General features: G+C 45.0%; 1 protein-coding gene across 2 annotated transcripts in view; it reads right to left on the reverse strand.

Annotated features, from left to right (window-relative positions):
* Positions 1–23538, reverse strand: part of ALG14 (ALG14 UDP-N-acetylglucosaminyltransferase subunit) — an 89894-nt gene extending 66356 nt beyond the window's left edge. Inside the window, exons 1-2 of one of the 2 annotated variants that reach the window (XM_058659391.1) lie at positions 23311–23538; positions 17650–17801 (exon numbers count right to left, since the gene is read on the reverse strand). In XM_058659391.1, coding sequence (XP_058515374.1) covers positions 17650–17801; positions 23311–23446 — 288 coding nt within the window. In that variant the 5' untranslated portion in view covers positions 23447–23538. Of the gene's footprint in view, positions 1–17649; positions 17802–22380; positions 22486–23310 lie in introns of those variants that run through there. The other variant, XM_058659397.1, reaches the window with a different exon arrangement.
* Between the last annotated feature and the right edge of the window lie 2149 nt (positions 23539–25687).

Below are 25687 nucleotides of genomic sequence, written 5' to 3' on the forward strand. Positions count from 1 at the left end.
CTGTAATATTTACCAAGACTCTCACTCTATCAGACATTCTGAAGGCCAGCCCTTTGCTGCCTCTGCAGAAAAGCCAGCCAAGACAGACAACTCAATGTTTAGTTTTTCACTGCCACCTTCTGGTGGCAGAAGGAGTGGGCATCAAGCATGGACAGGCAAGGCGGTGAGGAAAGTACTCAAGCTACAATGAGATTCTTTCAACATACGGAGAAAATATCCAGGGCCATTTCTGAACCCTGGAGGACCTTTTGGGGGAGAAAAGGGAGAAAGGAAGAGTGGATGTGAGGAGATGGCTAGGAAGAGGAGTGGATGTGAGGAGAGATGGCTAGGAAGAGGAGTGGATGTGAGGAGATGGCTAGGAAGAGGAGTGGATGTGAGGAGATGGCTAGGAAGAGGAGTGGATGTGAGGAGATGGCTAGGAAGAGGAGTGGATGTGAGGAGAGATGGCTAGGAAGAGGAGTGGATGTGAGGAGATGGCTAGGAAGAGGAGTGGATGTGGGGAGATGGCTAGGAAGAGGAGTGGATGTGAGGAGATGGCTAGGAAGAGGAGTGGATGTGGGGAGATGGCTAGGAAGAGGAGTGGATGTGAGGAGATGGCTAGGAAGAGGAAACGCAGAGAGGAAAGGAGAGGGAAAGAGAGCAGGTGCACAGGAGCCAGCAGACGGTCAACGCCAGTTTCCAGTCCCAAGGCAGAGGCTGTTGACTCGTGTGGTGCTGGGAAACATTATAAAGATGCTTGGAGACAGGGATGTTCCACTTACAGGCTTCCCAGGGAAAATGACAGCAACTGCATGCTTAAAACTGCCCACACCAAAAACTCTGAAATCAGGCTTGCTTCTGTAAAGCAGCAGACAGACCAAAACACCCAATCACTTCTTTTTCCTCAGGGTGAGACAGGTAGCAGTAAGGAGGAGCTTCAAGGCTGGTTCCCATGTGGGCACTTCCTTTCTCCTCACCAGTGTCTCCCTCTCTCCCTCCCTCCCTCCATTCACTCTGCTCTAGGCACTAGGGACTCTCATAATTCCCTCAGCGCCCAGAATACCTTACTCTGTGGCTCTTTCAGAGCTTACTCCCTCTGCCAGCAATGCGCTTCTCCGGGGTGTTCCTGCCATTTTGGAGGCCCTAGTGGCCATCACAGCCTTTTGGCCCCATCAGAATTCCCCACGCCCCAGTTCCTGTGCAATGCCACCATGGCATGAGCTAGTTAACGGTGATTCTCTGGCTCATCACATCCAGTACGACCTTTTTCTCAGCTCTTGTTGGGGAAGCTGCCTGATGGCAGGTGTATTTCAGGTCTTGTTCACTTGTGTTGCCAACAGCCCTCAATAATAACTTGCAAAATGGAAAAAAAATGTTTATTGTTGAATCAACTGGTTTTTTTTAAATCTTAGAATGCTGACTGCTATAGCATTATAAATTTGGGAAAATTGAAATCCTCTATCCATACTTAAGCACCAGGGACCTATCACTGTACTTATTTAGACTGCTTCTCATGTCTCTCAAAGAGCTTTTGCTACTGTGTACCTACTGATCACTGCTCTCATTAAAGAGCCACTCCCAGTGTTGGATATTTAAGGTTTCTGCTGTGGCCTGGATAGAGTTTGGATTTAGCACCCGTGGGTTCCTGGGTTGGAGCCTGGACTGCAGCATGGCTTTCTGAGAGGTACAGAAACTTTAAGATGTGGAGCATGGTGGGAGGTCACTGAGCACACTGCCCTCTGAGATTCGGGTAGCTCTCCTCAGACTTTGGCTAGTTCTTGAGAGAGCCTTGTCAGCAAAGATTAAGTCCAATTCCACGCCATGGTGCCAGGGGTTTCGTGTCTCAAGGCTGCTCCCTCCCTCTCACAGGCACGCGCCCCATAAGGCCAGCACCTGTACTGGGCCCTCACCAGTGGCTGAGTCACTAAGTTAATCATGAACTTCTGGCCTCCAAAAGTGTGTGCAAAATGAGCATCTGCTTTTTAACAAAAGTCTTTCAGAAAGTTCATGTGCAATCAAAAGATCTGTGTTGTAGTGTGGCAAGTTAAGCTGCCACCCACAATGGCAGTGTCTCACGTAGGTGCTGGTTCAAGGCCCAGCTGCTCCACTTCTGATCCAGCTTTCTGTTAATGCACCTGGGAAATGAGTGGGAGATGTCCCAAAGTGCTTGGGCCAAGAGGCCAAGAGGGAATTCTTGACTTCTGGCTTCAGTCTGGCCCAGCTCTGGTCATTAGGGGCGTGTACTAGCAGATGGAACATCTCTTTCTTTTTCACTCTTTCTTTAATTCTTTCAAATCAATAAACTAAATGCTAAAATTTCTTGAAATCCATGTAGTTTTTAAAGAATATGTATTGGGCCAGGCACAGTAGCCTAGCGGCTAAAGTCCTCACCTTGTACATGTCGGGATCCCATAAGGGCACTCTTTTGTGTCCCAGCAGCCCTGTTTCCCATTCAGCTCCCTGCTTGGGGCCTGGGAAAGCAGTCAAGAACAGGGACCCTGCACCCGTGTGGGAGACCTGGAGGAGGCTCAAGGCCCTAGTTTCGGATTGCAGCTCCAGCTGTTGCGGCCACTTGGGGAATAAATCAACAGACAGATCTTCTCTGTCTCTCCTCCTCTCTGTATATCTGACTTTCTAGTAACAATAAATAAATCTTTTAAAAAATAAATATAAAAAATACATATATTTCATTTAGATTTTTGAAGATCTCATGTATACACAGTTTTAAAACTTTTCAATGGGTCCAGCAAAGTAGCCTAGTGGCTCAATCCTTGCCTTACACGTTTCAGGATCCCATATGGGTGCCGGTTCTAATCCTGGCCACCCTGCTTGACATCTAGCCCCATGCCTGTAGCCTGGGAAAGCAGTCGAGAAAGGCCCAAAGCCTTGGGACCCTACACCGGTGCAGGAGACCTAGAAGAGGCTCCTGGCTCCTGGGTTCAGATCACTCAGCTCCAGCTGTGGTGGCCACTTGGGGAGTGAATCAGCCAACAAAAGTTCTTCCTCTTAGTCTCTCCCTCTCTATATATATCTGACTTTCCAATAAAAAGAAACCTTTAAAAGAAATTAATTAAAAAATCTTCCAATACCAAAATAAACCAATCATTTAAATTTTATTATCTCTAAACCCTTGAAGTACCCATGTACTTTATATAGTTCTTCACTGTTTTAAGTTTTAAAATTAATAAAGAAACAAATGGGGTACACAGCACCTTAGCCTAGTGGCTAAAGTTCTCACCTTGAACACTCTGGGATCTCATACAGCCACTGCTTCATGTCCTGGTAGCCTTGCTTACCATCCAGTCCTTTATTTGTGGCCTGGGAAAGCAGTCGAGGATGGCCCAAAGCCTTGGTACCATGCACCCGGTGTAAGAAACCTGGAAGAAGCTCCTGGCTCCCGGCTTTGGATTGACTTTGCTGTGGCCATTGTGGCCACCTGGGGAGTGAATCAGTGGATGAATGATCTTCCTCTCTGTTTCTTCTCCTCTCTGTATATATGAATTTCCAATAAAAATAATTAAATCTTAAAAAATGAGTAAATAAAGAAGCAAATGGGGCAAGTGGTTTAGCACCCTAATCTCCATCTGTGGCTCCAGCAGCCCATACTGGCGCTAGTTTGTGTCCTGGCTACTCCTCTCTGATTCAGCTCTCTGCTTACGACATGGGAGGGCAATGGAGGAGGAGCTAGAGCCCTACATGGAAGACAAGGAAGAAGCTCCTGGCTCCTGGCTTTGGATCAGCTCAGATCTGGGGAGCAAACCAATGGATGGAAGAGCTCTTTCTGTCTCTCCTTCCCTGTAAAATCTGCCTTTCCAATAAAAATAAACAAATCTTTAAAAAAAGAGAAGCAAATGTAAAGGAAATACAATTTGGAAAGAATAGGAAAGAGCAACAACAAAGAGATCAACTCATGTTCCTGTCACAGTTGATCCGGGACCACTCAGCTGAGGGCTTCATTTAGAATCAGCACACACATTTTACATATTATCTTAATAAACAAACAACCTTTGTTGGGAACATATCACAACCTGAGTATTCTGGGCCTGAGAGTACAGGAAGTTGGAGGTAAGCAGGAGCCCTTCAACCCACTGGTCTGCACCTCACACTGGTGTTTCACATATGAAAAACCACGCTCTACACTCTCTGAATACAGTTTTCAAAAAGTCTTTTACTCAAGTGTCACTGAACCACATTGGCTTTAGTCGCCTGATCCAAAAGGGGCCAACCCAATACCCTAGTGGAAGCTGCAACTTGTCATGGGAGTTAGTGATGGGACAGGGCTTCTATTCAGAAACAAATGCCAGGGCACACCAACCCACCAGTGCGCTGTCCTTCCATGCCTCACGGGGGCGCACATCCCTGTGGAAACACAGCCCGTCAACAAGAAGGGGCTCAGGCAGCCCTGGGAACTGGTTCCCTTGGGAAAAGCTACTTTCCATGTGTGCTGGAAGACGTTATTCCACTACTCTTTAGAACTGATCCTAGTGAAAAGTACCTTTTCTTTATTTTTTTAATTTATTTTTACTTTTTAAATTTTTTAGGAGTCTATTCAAGAGACTTTTAAAAAACAAGTAATTTCACACTTTTCTCCTCAGCTCCCTGCTCTTCACCTCTGTAATCCTGATTGCTGTGAGTCAAGGGAAGTCTGTTCCTCACAAACAGCTGGACGAACTAGTCAGAGAAAAGCTGGCTGAACCATAGTTAGAAAGAGTTAGAAAGGTACCAGGGGGTTCGGCGCAGTAGCCTAGTGGCTGAAGTCCTCACCTTGAATGTGCCAGGATCCCATATGGGCGTGTTCCAAACCCAGCAGTCCTGCTTCCCATCCGGCTCCCTGCTTGTGGCCTGGGAAAGCAGTCCAGGACAGCCCAAAGCCTTGGGACCCTGCACCAAGTGGGAGACCTGGAGGAAGCTCCTAGCTCTTGGCTTCAGATCGGCTCAGCATCAGTCATTGCAGTCACTTAGGGAGTGAATCATCAGACGGAAGATCTTCCTCTCTAACTCTCCTCTCTGTATATCTGACTTTGCAATAAAAATTAATAAATCTTTCCAAAAAAAAAGGGAAGGGTACTGGGAGTAACTGTTCTTATAAATACAATAAATTATATATCTAAAAGATTTAAAAAATATATCCATTTTGGCCCGCTGAGGTAGCCTAGTGGCAAAAGTCCTCACCTTGTACATGTCGGGATCCCATATGGGCACTGGTTCTAATTCAGGTGGCCTCGCTTCCTATCCAGCTCCCTGCTTGTGGCCTGGGAAAGCAGTTGAGGATGGCCAAAAGCCTTGGGACCCTGCACCCATGTGGGAGACCTGGAAGAAGCTCCTGGCTTCTGCCTTCAGATTGGCTCAGTTCTGTCTGTTGTGGCCACTTGAGGAGTGAATCATCGGATGGAAGATCTTCCTCTTTGTCTCTTCTCAGTATATCTGGCTTTCCAATAAATAAACAAATAAATAAATCTTTAAAAAAGTTTTTGATTTAAAAGTAGTTACAGAGAGGAAAGACAAGAGAAAAAGACATCTTCCATCCAATGATTCACCCCCAAAATAGCTGTTACAGCTTGAGCTGAGCCAATCTGAATCCAGGGATGTCTTTTGGATCTCCCATGTGAGTGTAGGGGTCCAAGCACCTGAGTCATCCTCTGCTGCTTTCCCAGGCCATTAGCAAGAAACTGGGTTGGAAATGGGGCAGCCAGGACTGAAACCAGTGCCCATAAGGGATACTGGCACTGCAGGCGGAAACTTAGCTTGCCACACCACCGCAGCAGCTTTGAATGATTCTAAATATCACATTAATAACTTCACTGAATCAGGAGGGTGTGTGTTGTGGTGTAACAAGTTAAGCCACCGCTTCAGATGCCATTTTGAGTCTTGGCTACTCCCCTTCTGATGCAGCTCCTTGCTAAGTGCATCTGGGAGGTAGCAGGCACTGTAGCTGAAGGACTTGAGCTCCTGCCACCTGCATGAAAGACCTGGAGTTCATGGCTCCTAGCTCTGGCCTGATAGGTATGTGGAGAGCAAACTAGTGGATAGATCTTTGTTACTTTGCCTTTCAAAAAAAATTTTTTTAAGAATACACACTGAGTCAAAGAAATCTGGAAAATTTTGAATGAACAGTGTCTATAATAAGTGTCTTACCCTTAGTATTTAATGAACAAAATCCTATTAATTTAAAACTTGGCCTAAAATTTTGTTTTATTCCTGTATCTAGCATTAATAGGTAAGTACCAATATACATTCTATCTCTCAAAACCAGGAAAGAAAGCATTTCAAAATTTACTAAGTAGTTCTGTTTCTGAATAAGTTCTAAACCAAACCACAGAAAATCCTTGTGACTTGGCTAGCTCCAGCTGGCCACGTGTGTCTCTGCTCTATGGGTAGCTCCCTTATCACCTGGAGGGGCAAGCCTGCTCTGAGGCCAGGTCTGAGCTGCTCACCACACCAAGTGGGGACCCATGCAATTCTGCCCCGAGGAGCCCCGGGTGACAGAGACGAGCCGCTCAGCCCGAGCACAACAGGCCTTCAAATGGCACAGGTCTTCTGGTTTACTTGAAGTCTGCAAACAATCAAGTCAGGAACAGATAGCTCATGTCCTGCAAGCATGGGGGTATCAGTTGCAGCTTGGATGCTGTGGCTGGTATGGTTAGGCCAGAAAAGAACAACTGAGGACTACCAAGGGCAGGATGGGCATCGTGCATACAAATCATGCACAATAGGAGGCACATCCAAACTCATGCTTCAGTCAGAAGTGAATCTGTGATTCTGACATAATGGCGATACAGAACTAGCTCAAAAGCCCTCTTTGTATAAGCAGACTGAAATGCTGTGAGAAATAACCTCAAAATATGGCTGTGCCTGACCCAGGAAAAAGCAGAAGGAAATCCTGGGTTGCCAGAAACAGCAAGAAAATAAAAGGGGGCAGGCAAGAATATATAATCATGCAGGTGATCTAAGGGGGTGGTCTCAGCTGACTGACAGCTGACATTCCCATGACAATAACAGCTCCCCTGCATCTGGAAGTCAGAATGTTCTCAGAACAGCTCATGGTCCTCTTCCATTTCCTATCAGTGTTGGGTAGACATACCCGCCTTCTTAGGTCCCACTACCTAAACATTAATATGAACTCATTATTTATATTCACAGTAGTCTTCCCTCCTGCATGGCCAACTCAGGTTCAACTGTGGACTCCACATGGTGACCCATATGTTCTCAGACATCCTACATTTAGCCTTCTTGCTCCCTAGCCCCAGCCTACCCAAGTCTTCCCATGTGAGTGAAGCCCAATGCCATTCTTCCAGTGCCTCAGGTGTAAAATCTGTGTGTCGCCTCCACTCTTTTCTCTCATACCCCACATCTTATTTGCCAGAGAGTTCCATCAGCTTGGCCTTCATCCAGAGTCTGTTTTCCAGCACAGCCACTGTTGCCACTCTGACACTCGATCTGGATTGTTGCCATAGCCTCCAAACTCCTTCTCCTGCTTCTTATTCTTTTTTTTTTTTTATTTAACTGAAAAGGCAGATATACAGAGGAGAGACAGAGAGAAAGATCTTCTGTCTGTTGATTCACTCCACAAGCAGCTGCAATGGCCAGAACTAAGCTGATCCAAAGCCAGAGCCTGGAGCCTCTTCCATGTCTCCCACACAGGTACAAGATCCCAACGTCTTGGGCCATCCTCAACTGCTTTCCCAGGCCACAAATAAAGGGCTGGATGGGAACTGGGGACACTGGGACAACAACTGGTGCCCATATGGGATCCTGCTGTGGGCAAGGAGAGGACCTTAGCACTAGCCTACTGTGCTGGGCCCTCCCCTGCTTCTAAATGCTTTCCTTTCTTCAGCAGCCAAAGCAAACTTGTTAAAACCAAAATGAGATCATGTCACTCTTCTGCCTAAAACCCAATGGCTACAAATTTCACACACAAGAGGGAAAATCAGCCTAAAAATGAATCTTGAAAGATCTGATCCTAACATCTTCATCCTGACCTTGATGAAACTCACGTCCCACTCAGCTCTCCCTCACTTCCACTGCTTCAGCCACACTGGCCTCCGTGTTAGCTCACAGACACACCAGGCATAGCCTTGCCTCCAGGGTACCTTTGTAGGTACTGCCCTCTCTCCTGGCACCCTATGCCCTGATGGTTCACTAACTCACCAAGCATCAACTTTCCCAGCCACTCTACCTAAAACTCCAACTTCCTTTTAACAGCTCAACTTTCTTTCCCCTTTCCCTGCTTTATTCTTCTGCTTAACACATTCTAAGAAACACATTGTAAATGTTACCTAATTATCTTGGTTTTTAACCTCCCCCCATTTTACTTTCATTTTCTCCCCCCATCTTACTTTTAAACTCCTTCATCTTACTATACGGGCTGAGAATCTTCTATGTTTTAGTCCCTGCTGTATTGCTAGCATCTTAAAGGTATTCAATAAATAATTATTAACTAAGTAAATTAACGCTAAATTCATAGCTATGGAATGAAAAATCCAACTTAGGATTCTAAGTGAAGAATGCAATAAAAGGAAGGGGAAGACTAGGACATGTTTTCAAGCAGGCAAACAAATCAGGAAAAGAACACATCACTTACAAACCTTTCATGAGGGAACTAATAACAGATGTACTCTTGAAAGAAAAACATTGACTAAAAAAGGAAGCAGTATACAAGAAGCGCAGGTAAGCAAAGAAGATGCTTGATAAATGACCACTGTTTTGATTGAAGCATGGTAATAATAACTAATTAAGGTGGCATAAGGTAAGGTAGAGCCAAAACACTAAACAGCAAAAAGGAGGATGGAGGGTGTGCTATAAGCCTTGTTTTTCAAGAGGATGATGGAGAAAACATTTTCAGGTATCTCTGTTGACAGTTTAAGGATACTATGCAAGAGAACGGAAAAACTGTCATTCCGAGATGAGAGAAAAAGGAGGTTAACAAAACGGAATTAACCCAAACAGAAGACATGCAAGGGGCCCGGCTGCGTGGCCTAGCGGCTAAAGTCCTTGCCTTGAACGCCCCGGGATCCCATATGGGCGCCGGTTCTAATCCCGGCAGCTCCACTCCCCATCCAGCTCCCTGCTTGTGGCCTGGGAAAGCAGTTGAGGACGGCCCAATGCATTGGGACCCTGCACCCGTGTGGGAGACCTGGAAGAGGTTCCTGGTTCCCAGCATCGGATCGGCGCGCACCGGCCCGTTGCGGCTCACTTGGGGAGTGAATCATCGGACGGAAGATCTTCCTCTCTGTTTCTCCTCCTCTCTGTGTATTTGACTTTGTAATAAAAATAAATCTTAAAAAAAAAAAAAAGACATGCAAGGAAGAAAACAAAATAAGATTCAAAGAAAAGAACCTGGTGAGTAGAAACAACAAAGTAAAATGCTAGAAGTAAACCTGATAATTAGTAATCACAATGATTGCATAAGCACCAAGCAGTCTTGTTAAAAAGCAATTTAGTTTTGAATTTAAAAAATTCTGTTATGTGCTACTTCTAAAACTCCTACCTAAGATACAATGACACATACATAAAAGTAAAAATAGAAAAAGAACTGCCATGCAAATACTAACAAATGAAAGCTAATACTGCTGCATTAGTATCAGAAAAAAAAAAAACAAAAAAAAACTACTATTAGGTATAAAATGGGTAACTTCATAATAATGCCTACTTAAGTTAGGCATCCATGTTAATAAGTGACAATTTATGATGAAGAGGAATCAAATTTGAACTGGAATGCAAAAAGATATACCATGCCAAAACTGACAAAGGAAAACGGCCAAATTCACCCTTATAGTATTTACACCCTTCCCTCAGTAGTGAATAATTCAAACAGTCAAAAAATCAGTAAGGATAAACAAGATGACCTGAACAGCACAATGATTACAAAAATGTGAGGAATTTTGCACTGAACAGTAGAGAATAAACTTCATGTACATAAGATCCATGCAAACAAATCACACCCTAGCCACACAGCAAGTTCAATAAACACAGAAGACTTCTGCTTTTACATGAACACATCCTGCCCATAATGAGAGGAGAATTTTACAAGAAAATCCAACAATATGTTACCTACAGGAGACACATCCGAAACAAACACAAATAAAGGTAGCAAGTATAAGAGTACAAAGTTATGCTAGTCATAGTTATACTGAAATGTTTATATTTAATGAAAAAGCATTTAAGGATAAAATGAGCCACTAAATAGCATAACAACAAAAGTTCAACTGATCAGTAAGCTGTAATAAATTCTAAACTTTAATGCATGCAATACAACATATAGAACAAATACTGACACAACTATACAAGAAGAAATTAGCAGTCTTGGCTTGTGCTGTGCGGTGAGCAGCTGCTATACAGGCTGGCTGCCAGTGGTGCACAAAAGGTGCAGCCCTGCCCTTCTGGCAGCCTGGGAGTGTGGGCTTGTGGGGCGCCTGGGGAGACACAGGGATTCACATCAAGGCAGGTAGAATGAGCCTGGGGATCTCCCCACGTGCATGGTCTGTGGATTAATTGGGGAGCAGTGGGGGGAGGATATGGGGGGAGAGGGAATATATTGCAGGCAAGGAATGACTTCTGAGGGATTCCCATGACAAAATCACTGTACTTGTGAGTAAGCGAGGGGGCTGAGATCGAGAGGTTTGAAGGGTAGAAGCCGCAATACTTTCATGAGTCAGACAGATGCAATAGCCCACGTGGGAGCCTGCAGCAGGGCTAGTTAGAATGGATCATAGCCGACCATCACTTACCAGTCCGCACTAAAGCTTGGGCTTAGATCCTGTCTGGCAGGACTTCATCACAGTACCTGTCATTGAGTGTTGAAATAGGGTACAGGTAATGTTAGACTGGGCCATGACACTAACCAGCATGTGAGAGAACCAGGTCCAGAGGTAGATTCTGTGGGGGATATGTGGGCCCATCCCTGTAAAACTGCAATTTTTGCTGGCTTGCTTAAAAGCTGGAAGTGGTGACAGACTAAGCTAGGCGTGACCATGAAATCTTCCAACATTCATGGGTGTCAGGGTTAGGAACATGCCAGTCAGGTCCAGGCTGCAGCACTCCCAAGCGCACCCAAGAATAGGGTGTGAGGTGGGCCGGGCCACAACACCCAGCAACTTATACAAAGGCCAGGACAGAGGGGGCAGACCAAGCTGGGTAAGGGCCTAGTACTCTCCGCCACATGTGAGATCTGGGTCTGGGATGGTTCTGGTGGGGAAATAATGGGAAACTCCCCAGGGGACCATAGCTCCTACTGGTAAACTTGTGATTCAGGCCTGGGTCAGGCCAAGCAATGGTAGTCCCACCCATTGGCAAGTGTGTGGATTGGGTCTGGAGGGGAGCAGACATGGCAGGGCCAGAGCAACTTAGCTCTCTGGCATATGCAGGAGCTAGACTGGAGTATGGTTCATGCCTAGCTAGGCTATCACACCTACCGGTTTACATGAACCAGTGATGGGAGCAGACTGGGCAGGGTTAGGCTGCAGCACAAGCCAATAAGAGTTGGGATTGGAAGCATGCCAGAACAGGTCAGGCTACACTATCCTGACCTGACATATCTGATGGGAAATGATAACATAGGGATGGGCTATGCCAACGTGAGTCAGAACAACCACTGGTATGTGCAAAATCTGTGGCGGAGAACTGAACTGCTTGGAGGGAGCTAAGGGAATGGACTGGCTGGGTTGTGGTTCCCACTGGTGAGCAAGAGAGAAGGATGTAGATGCATTTGGGCTAGACTTGACTGTAGCATCCCTTGGCATGGGTGTGGACTTGGTCTGGGGTGTGCCAGACTGGGCCAGACTCTAGCACCCACTGGTGCTTGTGAAAACCAGTGTGGGCATAGGATGGGCTGGGCTAGGTCTTGGCACCCTCTTAACCACAAGAGAGACTACATGCCAGCACCATCTGGTGCTCTGGAGAACATGGGTAGATGTAGGACAGACTAGGCTAGGTCTCTGCCCCTACTGAGCCATGTATGAGCAGTATCTGGGATGGACGAGCCTTGGTTGGGCTGAAACATCCAACAGTAAGAACCAGAATGGATTGAAGGCCAGCAAGGAGGGCTGGCCCTTGACTCACCAGTATGTGCAAAATCTGGCATACTAAGAGGCTCTGATGGAGGAGCTTGGGAATCTCCTCTGTCGGGACACCGTCCCTGCAGGTGAGCACAAGAAGCACGATAGGGAGCAACCCAGACCAGGCCAGAGAAAGATAGCCACCATCATATGTTTGGCATAGGTCAGGGGCAGACCAGCCAGGATCAGTTCACATCAGTTCACCTGCTGGCAAATCCGAGTACCAGAATAGAGTATGGGTCAGGCCAGGTTCGGTCACAACACAAACCAGTGCACATTACGGAATGCCAAGGTAAAGTGAGCCATACCAGATGTGGCCACAGCGCCCAACCAGCACACGTGAGAATCAGGGAGGGAGGGGGCAAAGCCGGCAGGGAGAATGTGGGCTCCCCTGCTGGACACCACTCCCACTGGAGCGCATGAGTTGGGATGGGGGCAACACCTGTGGGCCTCATGTGAGCTGAATCAGGGAAAAGCCAGGTTGGGCTAACTGTTCTGACTGGTGTAAGCAAAAATTAGAGTGGGTGAGGGTTGATTGGGCTTTGCCGCAGCATCAGCTGGCAGAGGCTGGCACTGGGGGGTAATGCTGTCAATTTAAACTCCAGAACCACCTGGAGAGTGCATAATCCGGGAGTGGGAGTGGCCTACTAGGGAAACAGTGGGCACCTCCCTTTTGGGTTACCACTCCCACTGGAGAGCATAAAAACCAGTACAGGGGCAGGGGTGGCTAGACAGAAAGGTACCTGCCAGTATGTGTGTGGGCTGGATAGTAGGGTTGGTTGGGTTGAACTAGGCTTCAATGTCCATTGACATGTATGAAAGCTAAATGAGATGTGGGACAGACTGAACAAGTCTGCAGTACATACTGGCAAGCATGGGAACCAGGGTAGGGGGCCGGCCTGGTGGGGGCTATGGGAGTCGCCCCGACTAGGCTGCAGCTCCCACTGGCTGTGTGTGCACCAGATATGAAGTGGGTAGGATTGGCTGGACTACAACACTCATCAGTTCGTGCGGAAGACAGGGCTGGAAACAGAACTGACCCAGCAACTGCAACCACCAACATGTGCATAAGCTAACTGGGGTGACAGACTGTGCTGGACCCTGTACTGGCAAGCACATACAAGAATCAGGTCTGGGATCACTTCAGATGAAGTTTCCTTGAAGATCCCTTTAATTGAAACGCTGTTATAAAATGAAATGCAATAAAACTATATGTTTTTACAAAAAAAAAAAAAAAAAAAAGAAGATCCCTTTAATTGAACTGCTGATCTCAGAACCCCAACCCTGAAGAGACTGTTAGCCAGTGGATTCTGAATAGATTTCATCGCGATTGGAACAGCGAGCTTGGCAGAGATTACAACTGCTGAACTATCAAAACTGCTTGAGCAGGACCCTCGGAGCATGCTCCACATCGGGGACCTGGGATGGGTGGGAGACTGGGTGGGGCTTCTCCCTTTGTTTCTCCCCTGATCCCAGATACAGGGGGAAAATGATGATATTAGTGTGGAAACAATGGTTTTACCCACTTTCCTGTAGCCCTTGACCCTTTGTACCCTAATCAATTATGTAAGATTATAAAAAAATAATAATCATAAATGAAAGTCTAGATCAATTTCAAATTTAGAAGTTTCTACAATGATGAAAATGTTCTATTTTGCACTGTGTCATACAGTGTTAGCAGACACATGTGGCTATGGTATATCAGAAATGGAGTTAATGCAACTCATGGAATAAATTCTAAATTTTATTCAATTTTAACTAATTGATATTTAAATATAAACAGTGACACGTGAATACTGAACAGCATAGGTCTACATTGTTTGGCGTTCTTGGTATTCAGAAAAGGTATTCATTACTACTGACTTCTCCCCAACGCTTCATTTTCTTGGTTTGGTGGGCTTCATGGAAGGTAATGAATATGTACAGCTTGTGTCTTTACTCTCAATTAATAATAGGATTCTTACAATTACACCTATATATTATGATACCATATTTACCACCTTTTTCTATGCCTACCATGTAATGAGACATTGATATATCAGAAAACTAAGCTTGTAATGGTGAGTTGAGTGATTGTGCTATTGTGATAACTTGGGGATAAACAGTGGGGGCGGATTATGAGAAGGGAGGAAAGGGAGGAGGGGAGGAGGAGAGATGAACCTCTGCTTATAAATCTGTATTGTGAAAAAAAAATTTAAAATAAGATGAGGTCAGAGACAGGCATTTGACTTAATGGTGGTAGTTAGGACATGACTTGGAACATCTGCCTTTCGTGGCAAGTGTCTGAGTTTGAGTTTTGGCTCTTCCTGCAATCCAGCTTCCTACTAATACACACATTGGAAGGTAGTAGGTAATACCTCAAGCAACTGGGTTCCCGCCAGCCATATTGGCGACCCTGATGGAGTTTTTGGCTCCTGACTTTGGCATGACTCAGCCCTGGACATTGTGAGTATTTGTGAGTAAAACAAGGATGGGATTTCTCTCTCTCTCTCTCTCTCTTGCAGTCTTTTAAATATATGCATATATATATGTATATATATATGGAAATTAAAAATTAAGGGGAGGGGGCCCGGTGGCGTGGCCTAGTGGCTAAAGTCCTCACCTTGAACGCCCCAGGATCCCATATGGGCGCCGGTTCTAACCCCGGCAGCTCCACTTCCCATCCAGCTCCCTGCTTGTGGCCTGGGAAAGCAGTCGAGGACGGCCCAATACATTGGGACACTGCACCCGCGTGGGAGACCTGGAAGAGGTTCCAGGTTCCCAGCATCGGATCGGCGCGTACCGGCCCGTTGCGGCTCACTTGGGGAGTGAATCATTGGACAGAAGATCTTCCTCTCTGTCTCTCCTCCTCTCTGTATATCTGACTTTGTAGTAAAAAAATAAATATTTAAAAAAAATTAAGGGGAGAAAAAGATGGTATCAGGGATCACAGGTGCCAAGTTCCCTACACAAGATAAGCAGGCAGACTTCTTCCTTTAGTAGGGTTTTGATGGGAAAGTGTCTATCCCTTTCCCTTCCCTCCCACTTCTTTATGTGTGTGCAAATACACAGTACATGTACACACACACACACATGCGCACACACACACACACACACACACACACAGAGGCACTCATCTAAAAACCCCCAAATCTTTGGCTCTTACCAGTGTGGGTAACTTACTGGGTTATAAAGTGTTTTGATTCACACTATGTGATAGTCTTTCACATGACATCATTTAGCAAATAACCCATAAAGCTACAAGGGGAATATTTAATATTTATGCTAAATTAAAACCAGCGCCTGAAGATGGGATACAGCTTCAGAAAGAAGAACAGATATCAACAATGGAGTAAAACCAAAGATCCCTGCTCCTTACACTGAAGCAACAGTAGGAACTCTGTGACTACGCTGGTCTTTATCACTTTTTAAGTGCCCTAGACTGCTGGCAAAACATTCTTGTGTTTTTAAAAAAAAACACCATGATTTTCTTCAAATTCTCCACCAATTTTCAAATACATTCTAGGAGATCACATGACATTGAGTCTCTGCTGCTCTGAGAATTCTTCCTGATAGTCCTCTCTCACTGAGTTGAAGAGTATACCAAAGAGCCAGGGTGGCTTGTATAGGAGAAGAGAGGTTTCAGAGAAGATGTGTGGAGGTAGGTAACACATCCTGACGTGGCCCTGTGTGAGGCAGTGAAGCCTCTGTACCCTGGTTTCCTCACTTGGAAAATGAGGATACTATTATCTGTCTCACAGTTATGTTTAGTAAAAGGAAAAAAGGTAGCCAAGGATTGCTCATAACCACTGGAAGCCAGGACAATGCAAGGAAGGACTCCTGCCTAGGGCCCTCAGAGAAAAGGGGACCTGCGGCAACTTCTTTCCCAGAGCTGTGAGACAAGGCATCCCTGCTGTTTTAAGTAACACACTGTGTGGTGCTTTGTTGCAGCACCCATAACAAAGAAAAACAGAATGGATTCCTAAAACAGAAACTGGAAGCATTCTGGTTCATCCTCCATATCAAAACAAGGTTCCAATACATTTTGCTATGGCTGAACAATAGCAAAGCCATAGCAAGTTGATTCCTATTCTGGCTTAATTTGACATGGATTTTCTAACAACACATTTTATTTTATTTTTCCAACTATTTATTTATTTCGAAGGCAGAGAAACAGAAAAATATAGAGATATAAAGATTGATATATATATAGATATAAATATATAGATGAAATATATAAAGCTCTCTATATAGATAAAAATAGCTATATCTGTACATATAGATAGTGATAGAGATATATGAGAGATATCTATCTATATATACAGAGAGAGAGAAAAAAGAGAGAAAGTTGCCATCCATTGGTTTATTCCTTACATGCCTGCAGTGGCCAGGACTTGGCCAGGACTTGGCCAGGACTTGGCCAGGAGTGAGAATGTAATCTACATCTCTCAGGAAGATGGCGTCAGGGTGTCAATTACTTGAGCTATTACCACTGCCTCTTAGACTCCTCACTGGCCGGAAGCCAAGTGTCCAAACCCCTCGGTGGAATGCCTACTGCCACCACCTGTACAGCATTTTATTTGCTAAAGGTTGGCCCTGATGAGACACTGACTCCATTCTTTAGGAGCTTTGAGTCTAAAAAAACTTAAATAAATAAATAAATAATAAATAAACTTCAATGGGCCTGCGCAGGGACTACAGTCCACTCCTGAACTACCCAATGCAGCCCTGTGGCTGTGCAATTCCCAGAGAGAGGAATGTATGGAGATAAACAACAGAGGCAAAGCTCTGGTTTCTTTCCACAATAAAGAAGTAGTTTGACCTTTTTATTGTTTACTTTTTACAAACCCGCCAAATTCTGACTTAAATATTCAAATAAGGTAAGCAACCACAGGTAGAGTTAAACCTAAAGAGAGACACAAGTACAGTTTGAAAAATCAACAAGTAATCATAGATAATTGTCAATAGATAATGCAGAGTGATAAAGAAATTTACTTAACAGCCATAAACACACAAACTGGATGCTTTATATACGTAAGTATAAAGAAAATAGTTTCAGGGGACATATTATGGTACAGCAGATCCAGCTGCTGCTTGCAAAACCAGAATTCTATATGCGTACCAATTCGTGTCCCAGCTGCTTTACTTTCAATCCAGTTCCCTGTTAATGCACTTGGAAAAAGCAATGGAAGATGACTCGGGTATCTGGGCCCCAGTCACCCATCTGGAGACACAGATGTGACTCCTGGCTCTTTGCTTTGGCCCTAAGTTGGCTGTTGTCACCATCTGAAGAGTGAACCAGTAGACGAAAATCTCTTTCTCTGTGTCTCCTTCTCACTCTATAGTTCTGACTTTCGAAATACATGAATAAATCTTTAAAATAAGTTTTTAAAATAAGTTTTAAGTTCAGTGAGAAATGCTTTTTCCTAGTTAAAATTAAGGCAACTAAGTAGCTGTTTTTTAATTTGAAGATTTGCTTGACAGATTATCTTTTATTAGTAAAGAAAATTTACTTCTCCACCAGCTAAGAATCTGACTGTTGTCAGTAGGGTAGCAGAAAGCCATTAGAAGATCTCCATAGACCATTAATCTTAAAGTACCACTTGGAACTTTCTCAGAAGTAGAAATGATCACTCACCGTGCTACTAGGGTCTCTATTAGCTCGAGCACGTTCCAAAGTATCTATTTTCATGGCACTCATGTTATCAGTGTCAGCAAGGATGTAATGTCTAGGTGAGTAAGCATCGGATAAGCTCTCCAGCAGTCTCAGGATCTCCGTGGTATGTCCACCTGGAAAAAAATATCAGAAAGCCTAATATTAAGAAAGCCATGATGAACATATCAATCGGACTCTTGACACTAATGTCACATCTTCAGAGGATCAAGGATCACCATAATTGCATATTTCCCAAAAGACACAAGCAACATTTACAAACAGTAATTAAGCCTGTATATAAATACTATCTTTATGCAGGAGAGAGGATACACGGATACAAATGCATACAAATAAAACTGGGACTAGCAACAGGTACAAGGAAGTCTAACAAACAGCTCCAATTATCAGTAAGACTGGTGGGAATGGGTAACACACACAGATAAAAAGGAGGCAAGACTGCCAAACAACAAAAACCACAAACAAATGTTTAAAATGTGGTAAGAAGGCAAATGGTTGTAAAATATTGAAAAATTAATGCCCTCCAAGTGAAGAAAATCCCTGGTGAAAGCCAAGAGGACTTGGAAGGTGAAGCTCCAGGGCGAGGAGGGAGGCCATCTGGGCAGGGCGGCTACCTTTAGCGCACAGGGTGGCAAGACCTGAGACCTGCTGTCAATGGGGTGATGGGATCACTGGGAAGGAAGGTAAGGGGGAAGCCACCCAAGGTTCCTACGCAGAGAAGTGAGACCGGAGTCACCTGAGTCCTGACAGGAGGACTTGGGACGTCCTTGCGGTGTCTGCAGCTCCCCAGAATTCACTGGCCTCACCAAAGGCCTATGCGCAGTTTCTGAAGTCTTGTACAATCTTCAATACTACATACTTCCATTTTAAAAGCACAAAGTCGTATATCAGCTGTGTTCACTGATCATGTAAACCACAACGAAAGAACATCTGCCTATCTAGAAATGAACCACTTAAGCAAAACAAATTCTCCTTATCACCTGTTTTTCATTCCTCAAGCTTTGTGCCTCAGCCTGGTTGACATCTTTAACATTCTCTTGTTCATCTTATTTTTTTTTCAACTTCCTCCTTACCTTGGGTCACCTCCTCTTACCTGGAAACCCTCCCCATCCTATCTTTCTTAATGTAAGAAATGGTTTTAACAGTGACACATGAACATACAGAAAAACAAATGAACAAAGCATGTGTTTCTGGCAATGCACACATTTTTTCTTCCAGTAGAAATGCAATGAATTCTTCCTAGATTCCAGAAGGGATTAGATATTGGGAAGAAATCTGGCATATATCTAGTGTGACTTTTGAGGTTAGAATCATGCATTCACTTTATAACTTGTTACTCATCTTGTGATTCATACCTCTGGTTTACATTCATTACATGTTTTAGGTTCGTTTTTGTTTTGTTTTGACCTTGAAAAAGCTGTGGTGATTTGCAAAACAGGTATTTGTTTTCACAGCCAGGAAAACAAAAGATAAAAGCTTAAATTCACCACAACTTCCTTTTTTCTTCTTTAAAAAAAGATTTATTTATTTTATTAGAAATGTAAAAAATTTCTAATTAATTATTTTTAATATTTTATTTTAATATTTCATTATACATATATTTTAAGATTTTTTTTTTATTACAAAGTCAGGTTATACAGAGAGGAGGAGAGACAGAGAGGAAGATCCTCCATCCGATGATTCACTCTCCAAGTGAGCGCAACGGCCGGTGCTGTGCCAATCTGAAGCCAAGAGCCAGGAATTTCCTCCAGGTCTCCCACATGGGTGCAGGGTCCCAAAGACTTGGGCCATCCTCGACTGCTTTCCCAGGCCACAAACAGGGAGCTGAATGGGAAGTGGAGCTGCCGGGATTAGAACCAGCGCCCATATGGGACCCTGGCGCATTCAAGGCGAGGACTTTAGCCGCTAGGCCATGCCGCCAGGCCCTTATTACATATCTTTATTAATTATTTATTTTATGACACAGTTTAATGCCTATTAAACACAGCAACTTTGCCCCAAAGCCGATTAAACACAACTTCTATCATTAAAATGTCATTCTCTCTGCTCTCAAAGACTCAGTGTCCCCCCTCCCCCACCTTTTTTTTTTTTTTTTTAAGAAAACTCACTGAATACATTCATTGATGATTTAACCTTCTTACCGAAAAAGGTCATTACTGTGATGGACTGGGTCTTCCATTTAATTTTTATTAAGTTTTTCTGGGGAGGCGGTTAATAAAATCCTCTCATTTCTACCTCAAATATAATCCAGCATCCAGTCACTCTCAGCACCTCCTTTGCCACCACCTGGCTCCAAGTAACTACTACCTCTCATGGAACAGGAGCAAAACTCCCGGGAGTTCATTGCCCCCCTCCTGCTCAGTTCACTCTCCACACAGCATCCAGCGGCATCCCAACCTGCCAACTGACCTCTGCTCAAAACCCACCAATGGCTGCTCATTTCACACAGGAATGAAAGCCTCTTACCAATCCTGCTACTGCTGGGCTTTCATCTCCTTCTTCCCCCTAACTCAGGCTACTCTAGCTGAAAGGCCTCCTTGCTATTGGATGTTTGTTATTTCTCCAGGGATGTGCTTCCTGACAATTCTGTTAAAAATCCAGCTCTCCTTATGCATATCATAGCAGGTTTCATCATGGAATTTATTACTTGGTCTATTTTTTCCCCTTCTTTTAAATAATTGTATAGTTACCGAAAAAGGACACACACACACACAATCTTCCATCCACTGGTTTCACTCCCCAAATGACTGGGATGAGTCAATTGGAAGCCAGGCAGATTTACAGAGAGAAGGATATACAGAGAGAAATACCATCCATCTGCTGGTTGACTCCATCTGCTGGTTGACTCCCCAAATGGCCGCAAGAGCCAGACATGAGCAGATCCAAAGCCAGGAGCCTTCCAGGAGCTTCTTTCAGGTCTCCCATGCAGGTGTAGGGTTCCTAGGCTTTGGGGCCATTCTGTACTGCTTTCCCAGGCCACAGGCAGGTAGCTGGAAGGAACGTTGAGCAGCCGGGACACAAACCAGTGCTCATATGAGATCCTGGTGCTTGGGATGGGATGATTAGCCAATTATGCCATCACGCCAAGCCAGTGTATACCTCCAGGAGGCAGGCACCATGAAGGCAAGAGTTTTCATTGATTTTTGTTACTGCTATATTGCCAGACCTTAAGAAAAGTAGATCTTAAAAACAAATAGACCTGAGCCCGGCATGATAGCGTAGTGGTTAAAGTCCTCGCTTTGCACGTTCCAGGATCCCATATGGTCGCTGGTTCTAATCCCGGCGGCCCTGCTTCCCATCCAGCTCCCTGCTTCTGGCCTGGGAAAGCAGTTGAGGATGGCCCAAAGCCTTGGGACCCTGCACCAAGTGCGAGACCCAGAAGAGCTCCTGGCTCTTGGCTTCGGATCAGCACAGCACCAGCCATTGTGGTCACTTGCGGAGTGAACCATCGGATGGAAGATCTTCCTGTCTGTCTCTCCTCCTCTCTGTATATCTGCCTTTCCAATAAAAATAAATAAATCTTAAAAAAAAAAAACAAATAGATCTTTCCAACACTTAATGAAATTTTTCATATTAAATCTAAATTTTCCTAAGGATAGCATACCATGTTTGGTATTAATTTGCCTCAGATCACCAAGGTGGTACTGACTGAACTCTAGCATTATGTCAAGCTAGAGGCCTGTATTCCTAACCTCTGGATGATACAGTACAGCAGAAGCCACGTGGCTCCACAAAGCAGGATTTACACCAACCGGAAATGGCTAGACTCAGCTCACCTGTCCACAAGGAGCTCCAGGCAGTAGTGCTCTCTCTCTACTCTCAGTGTGACTGGCCGTTCCAAGTGCTATCACCTCCATGCTTCACATCCAACCGTCAGGGCTCCAGTTCTCCCTTCTCTGTACTAACTAATTCTCAGCCATTGTTCAAGTCTAGTGTCCTGTTTCAAGTTCAGATAAAGTGGTGCTTCTGAAGATCACCTTAACAGCTGGTATTTTTTATTGTAGGATTATAGCATTTTCTATTATCGTTTTATTTTCTGTATTCTTCATCCCATTCGTGGTTCTCTGTACCTTTCGTGGTGTCTGACACACAAGGTAGCATTGCACCTTAAGGAATATTAGTTGTGTTATTTGCAGAGCTTACCTTAATGCCCAACCGCTCCTTTGGCTCAAAATACATTAAGTGAAAAAAAAAATACATTAAATGAACAAGACGCTGAAATACAGTTAAACATAAACTTAGGAGATTTGCTCATACTGTGTTATTCCAGCGAGCTGCGGCGATTTCCAACACACACACTGGGCATATGCGTGTACATCAGGGAGCAGGAAAGTCATGCAGGACTTAAGGAAGGACCTTTCAATCAACAGCATACGACACACACAATCACAGGCCCTCCAGATGAGAGCTGAGCTGCAGTATTCCTATCATGCTGGCATCACAGCTATAATTTCCAGTGAGTGCATTACTCATGTGTTTGTGGTGCTGCTGGTATAAGCAGACCTATTGTGCTGCCGGTTGTATAAAGTTGCAGTACATGCAATTAGGTACAGGATATAATACACGATAATAAACCACCACACTCCTGGTCTGTGTTTACTACACTAGGCTTCTGGTTGCACAGCGCATCCTTCTCCTTAGAAAACAAAGTTTAGCGTAAAAAGTAGCTATGTTATGCCAATAGCAGCTTCATACCTCTCATGTTTACTGGGGCATCATTTTTCTTGTGTTTCATCTACTCTCAGCTGTTTTGTTCACCACGGCCTTAGAACGTTTGGGCTGCGTCATACATACTAAGGATGTTCATGGGAAAAGGGAATTCACTTCCATGCAGCGTTTGCTTCCTTTCTTTCCCTCCCCACCCTCATTGCTGGAACTGAACTCCATACATATCCATTCTGCCCTTCCTCTTCCTTCCTGTACTCATATTCCAAGAACGTTCTGAAGACCTCAGATGCGCGGACCCCGCAGGAGCCAAGCGTGTGGCAGGCTCGGGGGTCTGGGTCGGCCTAAGTGCACTGTGTGTGTGTGCACAATGACGACGTCAGGACGCTTGTCTCATAACGTGAGCAATGCATGGCTGCCCGCACCCTTCCCCAAACCGCCCTCCCAGCAGCGTGGGTGGATGGGTCCTTCACTACCTCACAGAACCGCAGCCTGTCAAGCACCCTCCGCCACCCCATGTCTCTTGTTCCACGGTCAGTAGATAATTATTTTCACCCTCGCGGACAGTGTAGAGTTTCTATTGACTTTGCCTCATTTGTGATAGGATTCGTGTTTCCTAAATATAAAATGACTGGTAATCCACCACAGAAACACAGGGAGGTAAGCTTCAAAAGACTTCAGCGTCCTCTCTGCTCGCTAATAACTTGTTTCAATAACCAGTGTTACACATAGCCTTAATTATAGACAAGCGTTAAGTTACATAAACTTGTTAAAAAGCGATTGGGCCGCAGTCAACAAACTCGAAGTTAGCGCCGGCCGGTTCCGGTTACGCACAGAAACTACAAAACCCAGCATGCAAAGCCCGAGGCAGTACCGAGGACACCACAGAAGTTTGTCGCGGTGTCTTCTGGGGTTTGTAGTGAGCGACCCGAGCCCGACCGTCGGCGTCTCGGTACTTACCGGAGCCGGCCACTACCACGACACTGAGAGACTTCCGGGGCGTAACGGCCTGGGAGTGCAGCACTACCCATAGTCGCAGGACTAGCAAGGTCGCCACAGCTCCTGCCGCTGCAGCTACAATAAGGAGCCACACCATGTGAAGGAAAAACGCATGCGTGCTAGTCCCTGGCGCCCGTGGTTAAAGTTCACGGCTACGGGCGCCGAGGAGATTCAAACGCGGAGTGACGCGCTCTCGGTGGGTTGGGCTTGCTTGAGCCGGGCAGAGGGACAGGTCGGAGGGGAAGCCGGCCTCTGTGGAGGCGTGGGGCCGCTCTCCTGAACTCCGCACCGCGGCCGCTCCTCAGAAACTGAGCCGGAAATTCGGGAAGTCAAGCCCTGGAGAAGTTTGAGATTTGCGGGTGACCGCGTCAGGCCGCTTGTGCGTCCTTACGACTCCCGAAGCTCCCCCAGTTAGAAGCTGTTCCAACTGGACCAGGTTTGCCCTGAGGCCAACAGCATCCGTCGCTTCCTGTTTCTTTACCTTTCCTTCCTCACGCCCAATGAAGCATTTATGTGGCACGTGCAGACGATACTGAAAGCGTTTGAGAATAAAGGGTGATCTGAGGGGAGAGAGGGTTTGGATTTGGAGCGTTCATCCTAACTCCTCCTCCCCCGTCAGCACGCGGGTTTACTACGTTTCCAGGTGTTTCACAGACCTCAGGCTATGTGACCAGAATAGTTGGGGGTCATGTCTCAAGTCTTGCGCTGTTCCTGGGAGGAGAGGAAGCTTGGCAGAGAAGGCATAACCCTGTGATTAGCATTCAGTTCATTTTACCTCAGAGCACTCCCAGGTTTCTTCCTCCTGTCCTCTGCGAAAGTGATGATCTTCAACCCCAGCTCCAATCCGCGTTTTTCTTGTTCTTATATCTATTTAATCCACATGACTGCAGTATGAAAATACTAAAAGCAGCCCCTTCATTTTGAATGTAATTTGGGATGCAGTAAACAGAACAGTAAACATGTTCAGAAACGTCCAGTAACTTCAGGTAGCTTCCGATCCAGAATTGGAAATCGGAATTCCCGACTCCTGCCGAGGGGGATTATGCAGTGTAGTGCTTTGCTAAACTCAAGAGGACTTGAGGGCCACACTTCCCTGTATTCTAGAATGTGATTTCAAAAGTAAGGATTCCCGGAGTCCTCTAGGAAGCAACCAAATTAGAATCTCCTGGGTGGTGTCTAGCACTAACTTACGTAAGATTCTCGGAAAGTTTTGTTTTGTTTTGTTTGCCACAAAAAATGAAATGCATGCATCATTTTTTTCATAGCATACATTTTCCCATGAACTTTTTGAAGACTTCAGGTCACTAGTATATCAGTTCACATCAGCAGGCACGTTTTGGGGAGACTGTGGGAATATTCTTTCCTGGCTTATGGACCTCACAACACTTTCAAGGTGTAGTCTTCTAGCAAATTCTGTTAACCTTCATCCTCATCCTCACAATAGTCTGTTCTCATATGACTATACTGGGGATTCCAGAAATAAACATCCACATAGGATTGTGCCCATAGCCAAGAAAGAGGGTATTTTGTCATTAGCTATTTATTTATTTAAATTTTTATGTATTTTTTTTTTTACCAAGGACAAAGAAGCTTTTCCAGGGCCCTCTGCAGCAGACAATTTTTATCCCTTCAGTCTATTTTTTTTCTTAAAGATTTATTTATTTTTACTGTAAAGTCACTTATAGAGAGAGGAGGAGAGACAGAGAGGAAGCTCTTTCGTCTGCTGGTTCACTCCCCAAGCGGCCACAACTGCTGGAGCTGAGCCAAAGCCAGGAGCCCAGAGCCTCTTCTGGGTCTCCCACGTGGGTGCAGGGTCCCAAGGCTTTGGGCCATCCTCATCTGCTTTCCCAGGCCACAAGCAGGGAGCTGGATGGGGAGTGGGACTGCTGGGATTAGAACTGGTTCCCAATGGAATCCCGGTGCGTTCAAGGTTAGGACTTTTAGCCGCTAGGCTACCGCACCAGACCTCCCCCCTTCAGTCTATTTCTAACAGTGTCCATTTGTAAAAGGAGAGGTAGGAGTGGAGGATGACATATGACTCAACCGTGGAAGTATATGGCCATTGTGGGCACAATGGATACTGAACAAATGTGGGTACTTTTTTATTTTGGAGAGGAAGAAGTTGTGCGAGGAAAGTTTTTGGGTAATCAAGCAAAAGCATCTTGATTGCTGTGATGATGATGTATCTGAAAGGGCTTTGTAAACTGACACACGTGATGCTAAACATAATAATTATTTGGTTCCAGGCTTCAAAATTCTTATGAGAGAATATTTAATGTTGAGAAGATATCTGGCACTTGCTGTGGCATCTATTAGCTATATTTTTAAGTTTTTTAAG

Source organism: Ochotona princeps, chromosome 2 (assembly GCF_030435755.1).
Source record: "Ochotona princeps isolate mOchPri1 chromosome 2, mOchPri1.hap1, whole genome shotgun sequence".
Classification (NCBI taxonomy): Eukaryota; Metazoa; Chordata; class Mammalia; order Lagomorpha; family Ochotonidae; genus Ochotona; species Ochotona princeps.